Source organism: Aspergillus ambiguus, assembly GCF_047715705.1.
Source record: "Aspergillus ambiguus strain CBS 117.58 unplaced genomic scaffold BDV59scaffold_3, whole genome shotgun sequence".
Classification (NCBI taxonomy): Eukaryota; Fungi; Ascomycota; class Eurotiomycetes; order Eurotiales; family Aspergillaceae; genus Aspergillus; species Aspergillus ambiguus.
The window spans coordinates 1,194,262-1,209,599 of NW_027395516.1; the positions used below are offsets into that span (position 1 = coordinate 1,194,262).

The following is a 15,338-nucleotide window of genomic DNA, read 5'->3' on the forward strand; positions in this document are numbered from 1 at the left end:
ATCTGCAGACTCAGTATCTCATCTTCTACCATGATAATCTGTATATACTAGTTAGCATCATGTCCACCACCACCACCACCACCACCACCACTACCTCCATCCCCTCCGGCCCAGTAGAAGCCTCCCTGACCTTCTACTCCCCGCCAGCCGACAACGCACCCCCATACAACTACGTGGAAAGCCCACCACCAGGCCTCCCACAGCGCAACTACGGCGAGCACACCACGTCCGTACCTCTACAGGACATCCGCGCAGACCCAACAGCCTACACGCTTGACAAGGACGCCTTCGCGGTGCTCTCGCACATCCCCACCGCCACCACACCAGCCACCTTCAGCGACGACGCCGCCGTGCGCACCACCTACTACCCAGAGGTCGAGGCGCTCCTCCTCGACACCCTGCACGCCCGCCGCGTCGTCATCTTCGACCACACCATCCGCCGCCAGAACCCCTCTGCGGACCGGCAGCCCGTGCACCGTGCGCACGTCGACCAGACAGCCCGCGCCGCCGCCGACCGCGTGCGCCTCCACGCCGGCTCCCCCGCCGAGGCCCAGCGCGTCTTCGATTCCGGCGAGCGTTACCGCATCGTCAACGTCTGGCGTCCGCTCGTTCCCGTTGTCGAGTCGTCGCCGCTGGCCTTTGCGAGCGCCCGCTCCGTCGACCCGGCCGCGGACCTCGTCCCCGTCCAGCATCGCTACCCCCATCGCACCGGCGAGACCATGGCCGTGCGCTACAACCCCGCCCAGCGCTGGATGTACCTGTCCGCCATGCGGGACCACGAGCGACTGCTGCTCAAGTGCTCCGACACGGCCGACGGTGTCGGGAAGTCTGTGCCGCATACGGCGTTTTGGCACCCGCGCACGCCGGAGGGGGCTGCGCCGCGCGAGAGTATCGAGGTGCGGGCACTGGTGTTTGGGTAAGCTAAACTACCTTACGTTGACGATGGATGGATGGTAGGGTATTGTATGGTATGAGTGATGATCATGTAGCAAGCAATGTGTAATATCCCATTTACCTATATGTATAAGCCTAACGCCGTGGTATTGTATTAATAATGTACTCCGTAGTATTGGTTACCTTCACCCCCCCACACACAACGCCAGATCAATGTCGACTCCGTTTTGTCCGCTCGCTGCCCTCGTCCTTCCCGCCCTTCTGCGGGTACAGATGCACGCCCATCTCAGTCGGGAAGTCCGGATGCAGCAGGCTGAAGCGGTGCGGGTTCTGTGGCACGCCGTCCTCCTCAGCCGGCACGGGCTCGACGAGCAGGTTGATGAGGTTGCGGTCGACGTAGCTGGCCGGTTTGGAGTGCAGGCGGTCCATGCGCGCCCAGTCGTCGTCGACCTCCTCGTTCATCAGCGGCGGTAGCGGCGGCGCGCCGTTGTTGCTAGACCGGGCGTGGTAGTTGGCCAGGATGTTGTAGGGGAGGTTGGGCCGCACGGCGGGCTTGTCGGAGAGCTCGGCCAGCGCGTTAAGCGCGTGGTTGCCGTGCGTGCGGGTCGACCGCGTCGCGTGGAAGTTCTGGCTGGCGGTGCGCGCCATGTCCGTGGCCGGTGTGCCGCTGCCGCCGCCGTCCTCGGTGCCATCGCCCACCCCGGAGCCATCCTCCGCGTCGGTGTTGTTGCCGTTGGTGGCCGCGCCGGACGGCTGGTCCGCTCGCTTGGACGTCGAGAAGAAGTGCACCGTGGCCACGTGCGCCTGGTTGGCGTGCGCGCTCAGCTCCTTCTCCGTGAACAGCTGGTTGATCGAGTAGACCGGGGCGTGCTGCTGCGCCGCCATCTGCGCCTTGGCCCGGTCGGCTGGGTGCGAGAACCCTTCACGCACCGGCGAACCCACGTCGTCATCTGCCGTGGTCGTCGCCGCCGCTGTCGCCGCCTTGCGCTTGCGCTTGTTGAAGGGCTCCGACATGATACCGTTGCCCAGCTCGTCCAGGTCGACGCGGTGGCGCGTGTGGCGGGTCTTGCGGTTGCCGTGGAGGCCGCCGGGGCTGGCGGGGTTGGTGATGCTGAATTGGTTCGGGTGGAGGAGCAGGGCGTTGGTATCGGCGAGGTCCAGCTGCTCTTTCTCCCGCATTAGCCGTAGCCGCTTGGTGGAAATCTGCTGGACGAGGCGTTCGCGGACGGTGGAGGAAAGGTTGTTGTATTCTTCCTCGGCGAAGTGCACGCGGAAGGCATATTCGCGTTTGAACCGTTCCAGGTTACTGTTATGGCGGTTCTGGATGGGTCAGTGGGCTGGGAGTCATCACGAGAGGGAGTCAGGATAAGTGCCCTACCAAGAGCATGGCAAGTTCGGCGTCCTTGTCCGCCTTGACGTGGTTCACCTCCTGGACAAACCGGGAGTACCACAGGCCCGCGAGGCTGGCCATCTCCTTGGCAAATTTCCCCCCACCCACGGTGTTTTCGATCAGCTGGGAGATTTCGTCCGCCGAGTCGGGGAGCGGACCCGGCTCGTACGGGTCGGCATTGTTGATGAGAGTCATGTCACATTGCAGGGCATGGAGTTGCTGGCGAAACTGGGCGTCCCGATTGTGACTGAAGGAGGCTGTAAGATCATGCAGGCGCTCTTGCAACGCACTGCGCCGTTTGTCTCGTTTGGACAGAGGGACGCTTGTAGGTGGACTGGCTGATCGGCCTCGAGAGTGCAGACTGTTCGATACAGTGCCGCCAGGCGAACCTGGAGCGGGAGAATACGCCATGGCTAGTAGACTAGCAGGCTTGGGATTGAGATTGAGAGTCAGGGGAGACCAAAAGAGGGGATATCAAGAGGAGTCGGAGGTTCCAAGGGCGAGGAGTACAGGGAGCAACACAGGAGAAGACGATGACCAGAGGATCAATGAGGAGAAAACAGCGGCGGTGGTGATCACGACGGCCGCCCGATCCGGCCTAGCGTCGGGCCGTGCTGACCGCCCACATGACAGCACGTGATTCTGCCCTTGTCCAATCCCAATGCGGCATTTGCAGTCAACACCATCCAATGGATTTACTACTACCAGTCACCCCAGTATACATGTATACATCTGCAAGATCGATTACACAGCAAGATAGTAGCAAATAGAAGGAAACCACCACGAGAAATATTAGGTGGGCATATGCAGCTACTCCACCTCGATCCGTCCACTGTACCTGTACGGCTCTGCCGGCGAAGCAATCATCTCCAGCTCTTCCATCGAAGGAACATTCATGCGGCCCTTTGCGCATGTCCCCCAACCGTAATCCCTTCTCATCTGAGCCAGTGACTCCGCTGTTTTGATGGCAGCAACAACCGGATCAATAATAGGGACCCCGACAGCTTGCATTGGCTTTTCGCCACGCCCGACCATGCTCACGCATCCTAATACTACAACCCCGGCCCCGTCTTGCTCAATAGCTAATCTGCTCTGGGTAATTATCCGTTCTTCCAGCCCAACAGCATCCTTCAGGGTAAGATCATTGTTGAACTGCATGTCGACTGACCGATGTGAGACGGCTCCTGAATTCTCCAAGGAACACCGTACATGCGGATCGGTTGAGCTTTCCATGTCAAATACCGTCATGATAGAGTACCGCTCCCCCAGTTGTCGGGCGATTTGGGTCGCCGATTTTGCAGCTCCAATAATGAGCATATCACCAGAAATCTGTCTCAACTCGTCAATCAAGGGATCACCGAAGCAATTGACGATGATAGCATCATAGCCCTCCATGCGTGCGTGTAAGCAGACCCGAACCAGTTCCGCATAGAGCACAGGTCTTAAGGCGGGGTACACCATAGATGTGTAACCTCCCATTGAAGGAGAAAGTGAGGCTACAGTGATGTGCGTATCATCGCTCTTGTACTTCTTTGCCGCTTCAGCCATGACGGGGTTCAGATTTGGCCCACCGACAGGGTTGAGCAGCATTATCTTCAACTTGCGATGCACTGAACCCATCTTTATCCCTGGGGGGAAACAGGATTCGTTCAAGACCTGCTGCGGCTCAAAAAGACAGTCAGTTGCCGTCGTCTTTTTCTCAATCGGGCCGAGGTGACTGAATACTTGGATTTTGGAAGATAGCGAATAAGTGATCCAACCACCCGCAGAGCAAGCAAAGATAACACGACGATTTTGAAGTACAGGCGCGCATTACTAGGCAATGGTCTCGAACACGCGTACTTATCATTTCCTTGTCTGAGGACAGGGGTTGAATACATCCGACGGGGGCACATTTTCCCCGTGTTTTTGCATTAATACAATTGGCTATAGATATTCATTGTCTGCCATGCAATAAATTACGGCATGCTAGACGGTTCGGATTCATTGAAACCTCTTAGGATGCACACATTCCATCCCTGCAACCGGCACGAAGAGATAAGGTCGCAGGCCACAGGTCCGGAACAGTACTTATCATGACTCATTAGGAACATGTAATATGTACCCCTTGAAATAGATAAGAGGTTAAATTCCAAATGTAGTTTGGAAAAGCATACTTGACGGTATGGCTGGGCATTTGGTTTCAGGACCAGAGTATCTCCAGGCCCTAGTGAGGCGTTATCCCATGATACGTGCATGACAGTACGCAAAACTAACCAGCTACGTCTTTTATTAAATATACACCATTGGATCTATTGTCTAGCAGCTTTATACATAGATATATGGCTATGCAAGGGGGTAATGAGACAACTGATAAGCATAATCTATAGTGTTATTGCTCAAACAGTAATTTTAACAGATAAATGTATCTTATACTAGCCCTGAATTCTGGAAGAAGCCCAAATTAGGCGCAAAACTTTGTGGACCAAGTTTTGCTTGTTAACAAGCAGTACACCGCACCGCCATGGTCCTCATATAACGACGAGAATGGAATGGACTGGGCAGGGCCAAAAGGAGCGGTAAACGCCATGGATCTGTTATCTTACATTACTTGTATGTCCCTACGCATGGCATGCGTCCCTGGTCTTAACTATTCTGGTACAGCTGGATACGGTGGTCTCGTTGGCACCAGGTACGCAAGGGAGGCAGACCTATCTTCTTCTTGGAAATTGTTCCTCCTTCTGGTCCTCATTCTTCATGAGGAAGCTAAGGTCTGACATGGTGGTTTGGCTCTCGGATGTAAATAGGCCTTCCGGGCAACACACTTTTGCTTCTGTAGCCGCATCTTCAGAGTATTTCCACCTACACAATTGATATACCATGACGATCGTCCACTACCCGTTTGAACCCTACGACTTAAGCCCACTCGATCACACCGCGCCGATATTCCTCTATGTCGGCCAAGCCCTTTGCTTCCGACTTTCCCGGCCCGATGAGGGTGTCCCGGTTCTTCGAGCGGCCGTGGCCAGACTTGCAAGCTCTCTGCCCTTCCTAACTGGCATAATCGCACCTTCACGCCCATATACTGGCAAGAAGGGTGTTACGCAGGTCCTACCAGACCCAAATATTTCCCACCCAGATCAGCTATTGGCGATTCAGCACTGTCCTCACCTGAGTCTGCTTGAGAACTCGACCGCGAGAGAGAATGAAAAGAGCTACCTCGGACAAATCCTCGAAGATATTATTCCAGCTGGAATTGGACAGTCGGACCGTCACAGAGTGATCTATTTCCAAGCAAATGTCGTTTCGGATGGAATCATCCTTTCTATCATCTTCAACCACAGAGCCGTTGATGGTCCCGGCATAGGCACCATTATCGAGGCTCTAAGTGTCTGTTGTAGGACGCCGGATACAACGAAGCTCCCAGATTTGCCCACCACTGCCGAGGCTGAGTGCCACACAAGAAAACTCATCTTTGCTGCGGGAGAGGCCGCTTACTTTAACAGAGGTGAAGAGGATAAAAGCCAATCTGCGCCCGCGCTCGGTTCCGGGGACATGGCAAAATTCGTAAACGGTTCCCTTGTAGCCATGGATTATCTCTTCTCGAACAGCAAGCTAGAGGCGTTGAAGCACCGCTGCAATACCCTGTTGGGAGGCTCCTACTTCGTCTCAACGGATGACATCCTCACTGCGGTAATCTGGGCCTGTCTCGCTCCGTTCAGCTCCCGTGTCGATGAAAAGGGCCAGCAAGTATGCGTCTTTGGTCGGGCTGTGAGCACGCGGGCGCGCATGGATCCCCCGGTTTCGCCGAAATACGTGGGGAATTGTGTCACCCTCGTCAAACACACGAGGTCCATGACCGATCTTCGCTATCCTAATGTCGGTATTAACGCCGACGAAGGCGCTACTGAGCTTCTGCATAGCTTGGTAGGAGTGGCACGACAGCTTAGGTCGACACTTTCTACCGTCAACGCCGAGTATGTTGGTCAAATCCTGGCAGACGTAATGAGCGCCCCAGACTGGGATAGTATGACCATCCAGGCCCCTGATGTCGCCGTTAGCAGTCTGCGGGGGCTCGATGTATATGCTCAGGACTTTGGGCCCGTGCTTGGGCGAATGGATAATTTTGAAGTTTTGCCTATGGTCAGTGGTCTGTGTAGCTGTACCATCAAGCCAAGACGCCAGGTCCATCAAGGATGGGAGGTCCGGATGTATCTGACTGCTGAAGCAGTTGCACGCCTGCGGGAAAATCAGCTGTTTGTATCATTGTTGAAAGATTAAATATACTCAGTTATCATTTTTGTTGCCAATCTAAATTTGACAGTTCCCTGAGCAAAAAGTGTTTCGATATACGGAATCCCAAGGGGAGAGGCGGCCTGAATGCTTGCACAAGCCTGTTCCATCTTAGATTTGACCCGTCCATCCGCCGAGACACCAGACACTGATTGTCCTCATGATTGGAAATAAAAGAGAAAAGAAAAGAATTCGGCTTCATATAAAATTAACTGCCATTAAACCAGACGATCGAATACAGATGGACAGCTGATGTTATAAACAGTGATTTAACATATTAAAATTAGCTATTATCACTCTGGTAAAAGCGTACATCACACTCTAAGTAATCTTACACGTAGCTAACTAACCCGAAATCCTCCGGTTTCTTTTACCTATGACTAACACCAGATGTGGAAGATGAATGGTACAAGTTATACTCCCCGTGCAGCCATTGCTTTCGTCAGGACCTTGTACACGGCGTGAACATTCTCCTCGTCGAAAAGCCGGTAGTGCAATCCTTGCAACTCATGGAATCTGGTTTCAAACCGTCCGAATTGAGCCCATTGATGATGTTTGGCGAGCCATTTGGCCTTAGTCATGCCCAAACCACTAGATGGTTCAGTATAGAAGGCATCGATACAAGAGGTTTGGCCGTTGGGCTCGTAGCCTCGCGTCGCTTGCGTCATGGCATAGGATACATGAGTCCACGCCATCAATGATGTCGCATCCATTCCCAACTCGGCCAGCCTGTCGGGTGAGGCTAAGCGGATCACTTGCTGGATGGTCTCATCTTGTGACAGTCCGCGGAGCTCGTCTTCCAGTGTGCCCATCGTTTCTTCCGGGATAATGGAGATAGAACTTGCTAGATGCAGCAGACTCAGGGTCCAGCTGCTCTGGCTGATGACCTCTCCGTGGAATGGGGGCAGGTCGAGAGAGCCGAAGAACTTGACCTCATCGCCATTCTGATCCAGGCGCTTTGCCACCTCGAAGCCTAAGAGTGAGCCGTATGAATAGCCAACGACCGCGTATGGGCCTTGCGGCTGTTTTCGCTTGATGCCCTCGTAGTAGGTAGTCGCCGCTTCGTGTATAGTTGCGAACGGCTTCTGTCCGGCGTCAAGGCCTCGAGCCCGGAGTGCGTGGACAGGGCGATCGCTAAAGAGACTGGCTATTTGTACAAAGACGAGTACCTCACCAGCGACTGGGTGGATAAGCCATAGCGGGGTCTTTTGTCCGTTAGGTTGAAGGGTCACCACGGGGTCATAACCCGACTTGGACTCCTCCAGGCGAGTGGCAAATTCCCGCACGGTGGAGCTGGTCATCATGAGGACAGTGGGGATATCTCTCTGGAGCACCTTCTCCATGTGCTGTTTCATCTTGATCAGATGTATCGATGTGATTCCCGCGTTGTAGAGGGAGGTGGTGACGCCGACTTCATCCTCAGAAAGTGGCAAGGCTTCCAGAACTGCTTGCAAGAGCACCTTCTCCAATGGTGTGCTGGGGCCAACTACATGGGAAGCTCTATGAGATTTTATAAGAGTCTCGTTTATTTCTTGTAGATCCTTGAATGCGCCGTTCTCCAGCCCAATCTTGATTTTGTTCCGAGAGATTTTGCCGAGACTCGACTTGGACATGATCTTCGCGTCAAGAGGTAGCACATAAGGCCGAGAGCCGGTCATGATAAGACCGACGCGGGTTAGCTCATCTTGAGCTTGTAGTCGTCCGTCAACATCACCCATGCCGTACGACGGGAGGTAGGCAATCACAAGTTGCTCAGTCTGCGCCTTCGGGGGGCGGTAAGAGAAGCAGACAGTAAAGCTAGGCGTTACCCCAGGGATATCGGAACTCTCGACCGCATTTTCTATCTCCTGTGGAAGGTATTTGACTCCGTTAATGCAGACCATGTCCTTGGAACGGCCCCGGAGCGTTAAGCGGCCGTCGCTATCAAGAGTGGCGAGATCGCCAGTGCTGAACCATTCATCTGGGGTAAAAGCATCGTTGGTTGCCCGGGGGTTATTGTAGTACCCCTTGAAGATAATCTTTCCCGAACACTCGAGATTTCCGACAGTCACTCCATCATCCACCGGTGTGCCATCGGTAAGGGAAGTCACTCTTATTTGAGCTCCTTTCACGGTGGTCCCAAGACAGGCGAATTCATGATCCTTGCCCAAGTCGTACTCGGGAAAGTTTTTGTGATATGTGATCCCAGCACAGGTTTCTGTCATACCGAACGCGGGCATAATGCAGTTTGGCGCCGCCTTGTATTCAGCTAAGCGGCGTGCTAGAGCCACACAGGTGTCTACAACGTTGGCCTCGCCACCAGAGACTAGACATCTCAGGCAGCCCAGGTCCCATTGTGCCTGAGACAGAGTGGTAGACTCTTCTAGGTGTGTCCAGAGACTGGCGAGGAAGAAGTTCGGTGCAAATGTATATGCCACCCGATGGCGGTGGATGAGATCAAGGAAGACTAGCGGGTTGGCGATAGCATCGGCAGGATGTAGATGGACCTGGTTGACTTTGGCAAACATAGAGTGAAAATGTATCTCGACCACGCTTGCAACATGGTCAAATGCAATCCAGTTAAGCGTTGATTCAACCGCGCCTAGGCGATGAAACGCGTGCTTCCCGGCAACCGAAGCGAGGAGTTGATCATGGCCCAAGGGCACAGCTTTCGATTGACCAGTGCTCCCAGATGTGAGCATCAAAAGGGCAGGATTACTCTTTACCTGCCGTTCGGCGTCACGCCAGGAATGTCCAGTCTCAGCAGGGTGTGACGAAAGCACATTTTCCACGGTGTGGATTGGGAGAATTGATTCTCTCGGAAACTGCTCCCGCAGTCCTTCCCTGGTGAGACAGACAAGACCATTGATGACAGATCTCAGGTTCAGTAGATGACCCCTTTTGGCTTCTTCATCGTGCGCAAATGGCGTTGACATGACGGGGATACAGCCAGCGTATGTCAGAGACCAAAGCCAGATTATATTATCGGTGTGATTCCCAAGATGGACAAGGACCATAGAACCTGGCCGGAAGGCCTCGATCTCTCCTAGGAGCCGGGCATTTCTTCGCGCAGTATCTCTCAACTCAGGGTAGGTGATCCGTTGGGGCGTTTGAAGCTTTCCCGGGGGGTAAACGATGACCCCATACTCGGGAGCCTGGTCTGCCGCTTCTTCCAGGAGATAGGTGAGGTGATGCATGTCGGTAAAGATGAGATGATAAGCTGCCTCCAATCAAAGCCTGCACAACGAGCTAAGCAAGAATCAAAGACGATTGCAGAATGCGATGAGAAATAGGCGGAAATAACCGGCTTTATCTCACAAAATCTTCCAGAGAGCTCATGATCCTCAACATGTCAAAGGAGAATAGTGGCACCACTGCCATTCCTACCCCTTCAAGCCTCTCTAATCAGCACAATTACAAAGGGTCTGGTTAATCTGTTCTATGGATTCACATGCCAGAGCTCATGCATGGGACAATGGGTAAGCCGTACGGCTGTAGATCATCCCCTCTACTGATGTCTTACATGGCTAACAAATCCAGCATAGTTCCTGCGTAACTAATCTGAATTACCAACAGATAAGATAGGTTGAAGGCCAACTAATAGGATAGGTATGTCACTTATCACGTCCTTACATATTCCCAGATAGATAAGGCGCGACTTGCAATGCCGCATGTACGGAGTATTCTTTAAAACATTGAAAGTACATGTGCATACCTTGCCTATCCCTTACATATTCACAACCGTACGTACATATCTGCTTGATAAGAGTGCAGCTGGCGTATATGTGTGAAACTAACAAGGTATGTTGTCCTACTACTCCCTCGCGTGCAGTATGCAAAGGCGTGATAAGCTTATAGCCAATCACAGATGCTCCGAAAAGACTGTAGACAACATTCTGTTATCCTACACTTTCGTATACCCCTGGATCCAAGTAGGATCCAATATAAGCCACCTCTCGTCCTATATGCCTAAGGCTCGGCGGGCATCTGTCACTAGTTTCGCTCTTCATCCCGACCAGCTACTGTTTTTGTCACGACCCCTACTATCCTCAACATCATCAACATCCGCAATGACGCAGCCAAAGCTTGATATCGACACAGGGGAGCTGGCCCGACTGTATGAGGTCGTCAGCGAGCATCAATACCGCGCTGGGATGCTTCTGTTGGACAGCCTGAAACTCGGTCCAGGCGAACGGGCTCTTGATGTTGGTGCCGGAACCGGGAGACTTGCGGTGTATGCCGCCCAGCTTGTTGGCGAGTCTGGCGAAGTAGTCGGGGTCGACCCGCTTCCGGATCGCATACAAATTGCCAGCCAGAAGTCCAAGGCGAATCTGTCATTCGCAGTAGGGGATGCCATGGACCTTTCGCGGTTCCCCCCGGCCAGCTTTGACGTTGTCTACCTGAATGCTGTGTTCCACTGGCTGCCTGACAAGCAAAAGGCGCTCCGTGAATTTGCTCGTGTGCTGCGGCCTGGTGGACGTCTCGGCATCATGACCGGGTCTGGGGACCACATCTACCTGCACCAGAAGATCAAGGCTAGCATTCTTTCCAAGAGCCAGTATAAAAAGTACAACAGTGGTGGAAGCGGGGATGCCGCAAAATTGGTGACCAAGGTGGAGCTCGAGGGTCTGCTCGCTGGCGCTGGGTTTGAGCAAACCGAGCTTGTCTACACTCCCAATGTCGTTGTCACCCAGGATGGAGAAGCAATGGTCGATTTTGTGGAAGCGAGTTCATTTGGAAATTTTCTTGGTCATCTTCCTGAAGACGTCCGCGCTACTATCCGGGGGGAGGTTGTGCAGGAATACGAGGCCCTTCGCACAGAAGAGGGGATTCGCGCGGAAACAAAGCGTCTGCTCGCTGTAGCCACTATGGCCTAATGACCTAATGTGGGTATTTCCTGCGAGATGAATGTAGCTTAGCACTAGATCTTGTGTCTTTTGAATAGACAGATGTTGCATGTCGTACGATGGATTGTTAGAACATAGAAAAGCAGTCATGTTGTGTACTTTGCATAACATAAACATTATAATATGGTTTGTTTTATCCATGAATAATCTGACATGTCAATTCTATGTGCTCCTCCATGCAAGCCTAACTTTATGTCTTGCTATACACGTGGCGTAGAGTTAGGACCGGCGCAAGGGCTTGTAGGGATTACGCTATGCAAGATAAGAACCGAAACATAACCACGCTCAAGAAAGAGAGATTAACACAGCATGGACTAGGCTGACTTGAGCGAGACTGCATTCCAAGCCTCCCACAGCAACCCTTGACAGACAGATAAAGGGAGCGCAATCATAGGAATGTGTAACATTACTCACCCCTTATAGATAAGCGCCTCCCCCGTGCGAGGCGATCCAGGAGGGTACCCAGAACGCCGCACCTTATACCGCACAATGACCGTGTCTCCTTTCACCTGGGAATCCACCGCCGAGGAGGTTGCCTCGACTCTGCGCCAGCAGATCAAGGGCAAGAATGGTGAGGATGCCTTCCGATGCTCGACTGACAGCTTTTCCTAACATCAATCAGTGATCGTCACCGGCGCCAGTCCCGGCTCGATTGCGTTTGGAGCAGCCAAGGCAATCGCAGCTCGGGAGCCGGGTCTTTTGGTCTTAACAGCTCGGACGCTTTCTGCGTTGGAAAAGGCCAAGGCGGCGATCCTCTCTCAGTCCCCCAACGTCGATATTAGACTTGTCGACTTCGATCTCGGCAGCCAGAATTCTGTCCGGGACGCTGCGCAGAGAGTCAAGGCCTTTGGGAAGAAAATAGACGTCTTGATAAATGCTGCCGGAGTGATGGGGACCCCGCATGGCTTGACCCCGGAAGGAATAGAGACGCAGTTTGGAATCAACCATATTGGTATGTCTTCTATATGGACTCTGGAGCCTGGTTCCTCTACTGACTGTGCAGGACATTTCCTGTTCACCAATCTGCTCGTGCCGATCCTGAACGATGGTGCTAGCATCGTCAACGTCAGCAGTGATGGCTACAAGCTGGGGCCTATGCAGTGGGAGAACCTGAATCCGGAGGGAACCCCGTATAACAAGTTCTTCTCCTATGCTCAATCCAAGGCCGCGAGTATCCTATTCAGCGCGGCCCTGGCGCGAAAGCTCGCGTCCCGAGGAATCATCTCCTTTAGTATTAACCCGGGAGGTATGCATCAGAGACTTCTCTCGCTAGGCATCGTTAACATGGTACAGCGATCCCGACGACAAAAATCACCCGCCATCTGACCAAGGAGGACTTTGAGCTATGTCAGTTCTGACTCACCATATACAACTGCTTTTCTACTGACATGTCTTCAATAGTGGCTAACGCGCCGGTCAAACTGAAGCAAACCGAACGAGGGCCCACGACTATGTTGATTGCGGCATTTGATCCTTCCATCCGGGGTAAGTATGGTCTGAACTTTTGAAAACATGCTGCTGACAACTTTTTTTTTCTTTTTTCTTTTTTCAGAAAGCAACGGCGGCTACATCGACGAGGATAACCAGGTGAAACCCATTCCGGAGGAACACGGACATGTCCGTGGTGTAGAGAACGAGGATCGCTTGTGGGCGTTGAGCGAGAAACTCGTCCGTCAAAAGTTCTCGGTCTAATCGGGACAGCAATACGCGTACCAGTCCTGATTGGTATCTATAAGCCTAGTACTAGTGATATTTATGGAATTGAAGTGATGGATTCAGTACAAGTCGACCTCCCACGTAGACCGCTGTTATTGATACTGTGACCGCTACAGTCGAGAACTTCATACACCTAGAATAGATGGCGGTAGTTCTTTACAACTCCAGATAAGGTCAATATATGCTCCGAGGACTAGCACTAGCCGTGTGGGATGGCTTGGTCGGACGTCGACTATCGAGATGTAGCGGTCAGTGATGTCGATGGATAGGTGTGTGACAGATGTATTTGAGGCTGACCGCCGGTTTATCAAATTCGAATATCCCTATCACACCTGCAGGCCAAGGACGAATAGTATACAAAATAGGTGTAGAAGCTTGTTAAAACCCGAAGGCTACATTCTGCTGATAATAGTCAACCCAGCGGCGCCAAGACTGAACCCTGAGCCCGTAGCATCTCAACCTCTCAATGGTACGTGCTGGAGGGGTCGCCGGTACCCAACAGACATCACCCTTTCTTCCCTGCCAAGTATTCCTTCATGCGGCGCCGACAATCGGCTAGAACATCGTAGCCGTAGTTGTGCGCCCAGAACTCCGCCGGAGTAGCCGGGACGGTAACGCCTTCCGGCATGAATTCTTGCGCGCGCTCCTTGATTTTCCACGCCTGGTCCTGACTGGCGTTCGAGAGGATCTGGAGGGCTGACACGCGTCGGATACGAATGTCGTCAAAGAGCTTCAGGCGGTTAAGTATCTCGTCTTTTGAGGGGTTGGCTGGTAGATCCGTGAAGATTACACTCAAGGCAGCCGCATCCTCAATGGCTTGGCCGGCACCTTGGCCTTGGTCTATCACCAAACTTGTACGTCAATCGTTGTCTATAGTTGAGGAGGACCTGCAAACAGAAAGACGAAAACTCACTGGGGAGCATGGGGTGTCCTGCATCGCCGATAAGTACCAGCCGGCCCTTGGTGAGAGTTGGGATCGGATCGCGGTAAAGCAGCGGCCACCACTTGATGGTCGTTGCCTTCCTGTACGTATCCGCTTAGCAAGAAGCCACAGGAAGGGAGCGACCAGAAGGGCCTCACCGGATGATTCTCAGAATGCTCGGATGGTAATCTTCCAGGTGGGATAGGAGATCTTCGAGATCCGCCGACCGATTCCAATCTACGTAGCGTTCATTAGCTCGGCCATACGAAACCGGGGGGGGGGGGGGGGGGGGTTATCACTGACTTCCTTCGTTGCCGTCGGTCCTGTCGACTTGATGCACCACTGCAAAATTCTGGATGGCATTGCTATCGATCATTAGCCACTCTCGCCCGTGGCATCCCCGGCGAAGAGCCTTACTTGGCGCAGGGGTACCAGATCAGGCGCCGGATGCTCCCGTCCGTGCACAGCGTCCTCATGAGGCCGTCTTCCTCTTTGGTGAAGCCCTCCATCAGCAGCGGCGCAATCTCCGGATCCTGCCACAGCTCATCCGTCGGGATCAGGAACCGAAACACCGCCAATCCGGTAGGAACCGCGGGCGTGGCCCGGCCGATGGCCTGCGAGACAGCAGACGAGTGCACGCCATCCGCTGCCACGACCAGGTCAGCGTGGTAGACCGACTTGTCCGCCAGGACGATGGAGCCCTCCGCGCTGTCGTAGGTGACCACCTCCGAGCGCAAGACCAGCTGCACCGGCTGCCCGGGTCCGCTCGGCTCCGTGGCTAATCTGCGTAGCTCGGAGTGGAGATCGACCCGGTGAGCCAGGAACCAGGGCCCGTGGTACAGCTGCGCGAAATCGGGGTATTCCAGCGCTTCTTTGACCTCCAGGGTGTCCCCCAGAGCCAGAAGATGGCGCCGGGCGATTCTCATGCGCGCCCGTTTAACGTCGAATCCCCATTCGAGTAGGGCTGGTGAGGCATTCGGGCAAACGCTGACGGCAGCGCCGGTTTCCCGGAGGAGGCTTGACCGTTCGAAAACCTGACACTTGTGAGGATCTGTCATGGGGGTTTCGTTGGATGGACACCTTACTGTGACGTCGTGGCCGGCACGGCGGAGACCGATGGCCGCGGAGAGTCCGCCAATGCCAGCGCCCGCGATGATGACCTTCATCGTGTAGTCGGTATAGGGTGCGTGGACTGCCGCGAGAAGCTATACGTGTCTCGTGCTTTATATGTAGTTGGAAAAGAGCGTGGCAGTGGCCC

At 53.7% G+C, this 15,338-nt stretch overlaps 7 protein-coding genes across 7 annotated transcripts; 3 read left to right on the top strand and 4 right to left on the bottom strand.

Annotated features, from left to right (window-relative positions):
* Nucleotides 1–59: 59 nt before the first annotated feature.
* BDV59DRAFT_198688 (putative methyltransferase) lies at nucleotides 60–920 on the top strand (the record flags this gene model as incomplete). Its single annotated transcript, XM_073693201.1, has 1 exon — nucleotides 60–920. The coding sequence occupies one exon, from the start codon at nucleotides 60–62 to the stop codon at nucleotides 918–920; it is 861 nt and encodes a 286-aa protein (XP_073552050.1).
* A 114-nt stretch (nucleotides 921–1,034) lies between these two features.
* On the bottom strand, nucleotides 1,035–2,825 carry BDV59DRAFT_170264 (Sds3 domain-containing protein). Its single transcript, XM_073688384.1, has 2 exons — nucleotides 2,273–2,825; nucleotides 1,035–2,214 (listed from the first exon to the last, which is right to left on the bottom strand). The coding sequence occupies exons 1-2, from the start codon at nucleotides 2,693–2,695 to the stop codon at nucleotides 1,105–1,107; spliced, it is 1,533 nt and encodes a 510-aa protein (XP_073552051.1). The 5' UTR covers nucleotides 2,696–2,825; the 3' UTR covers nucleotides 1,035–1,104.
* Nucleotides 2,826–3,094: 269 nt separating this feature from the next.
* Nucleotides 3,095–3,832, bottom strand: BDV59DRAFT_198690 (aspartate/glutamate racemase family protein; the record flags this gene model as incomplete). Its single annotated transcript, XM_073693202.1, has 1 exon — nucleotides 3,095–3,832. The coding sequence occupies one exon, from the start codon at nucleotides 3,830–3,832 to the stop codon at nucleotides 3,095–3,097; it is 738 nt and encodes a 245-aa protein (XP_073552052.1).
* A 1,311-nt stretch (nucleotides 3,833–5,143) lies between these two features.
* BDV59DRAFT_198691 (transferase family-domain-containing protein) lies at nucleotides 5,144–6,544 on the top strand (the record flags this gene model as incomplete). Its single annotated transcript, XM_073693203.1, has 1 exon — nucleotides 5,144–6,544. One exon carries the CDS (start codon nucleotides 5,144–5,146, stop codon nucleotides 6,542–6,544), a length of 1,401 nt encoding a protein of 466 aa, XP_073552053.1.
* A 425-nt stretch (nucleotides 6,545–6,969) lies between these two features.
* On the bottom strand, nucleotides 6,970–9,732 carry BDV59DRAFT_198692 (non-ribosomal peptide synthetase; the record flags this gene model as incomplete). Its single annotated transcript, XM_073693204.1, has 1 exon — nucleotides 6,970–9,732. One exon carries the CDS (start codon nucleotides 9,730–9,732, stop codon nucleotides 6,970–6,972), a length of 2,763 nt encoding a protein of 920 aa, XP_073552054.1.
* Nucleotides 9,733–10,605: 873 nt separating this feature from the next.
* On the top strand, nucleotides 10,606–13,134 carry BDV59DRAFT_198693 (uncharacterized protein; the record flags this gene model as incomplete). The annotated part of the gene is made up of 7 exons (XM_073693205.1): nucleotides 10,606–11,394; nucleotides 11,866–12,013; nucleotides 12,065–12,394; nucleotides 12,446–12,688; nucleotides 12,736–12,789; nucleotides 12,844–12,927; nucleotides 12,995–13,134. The coding sequence occupies 7 exons, from the start codon at nucleotides 10,606–10,608 to the stop codon at nucleotides 13,132–13,134; spliced, it is 1,788 nt and encodes a 595-aa protein (XP_073552055.1).
* A 529-nt stretch (nucleotides 13,135–13,663) lies between these two features.
* On the bottom strand, nucleotides 13,664–15,246 carry BDV59DRAFT_198694 (putative salicylate hydroxylase; the record flags this gene model as incomplete). The annotated part of the gene is made up of 6 exons (XM_073693206.1): nucleotides 13,664–13,998; nucleotides 14,072–14,181; nucleotides 14,239–14,317; nucleotides 14,384–14,445; nucleotides 14,498–15,114; nucleotides 15,166–15,246. 6 exons carry the CDS (start codon nucleotides 15,244–15,246, stop codon nucleotides 13,664–13,666), a joined length of 1,284 nt encoding a protein of 427 aa, XP_073552056.1.
* Between the last annotated feature and the right edge of the window lie 92 nt (nucleotides 15,247–15,338).

Bases quoted from the DNA above. Each gene is read 5' to 3' on its own strand.
- BDV59DRAFT_170264 (XM_073688384.1), bottom strand. From the start codon at position 2,695: ATGGCGTATTCTCCCGCTCCAGGTTCGCCTGGCGGCACTGTATCGAAC. The intron at 2,215-2,272 runs GTAGGGCACTTA...TGACCCATCCAG, and splicing joins CCGAACTTGCCATGCTCTTG to AACCGCCATAACAGTAACCT.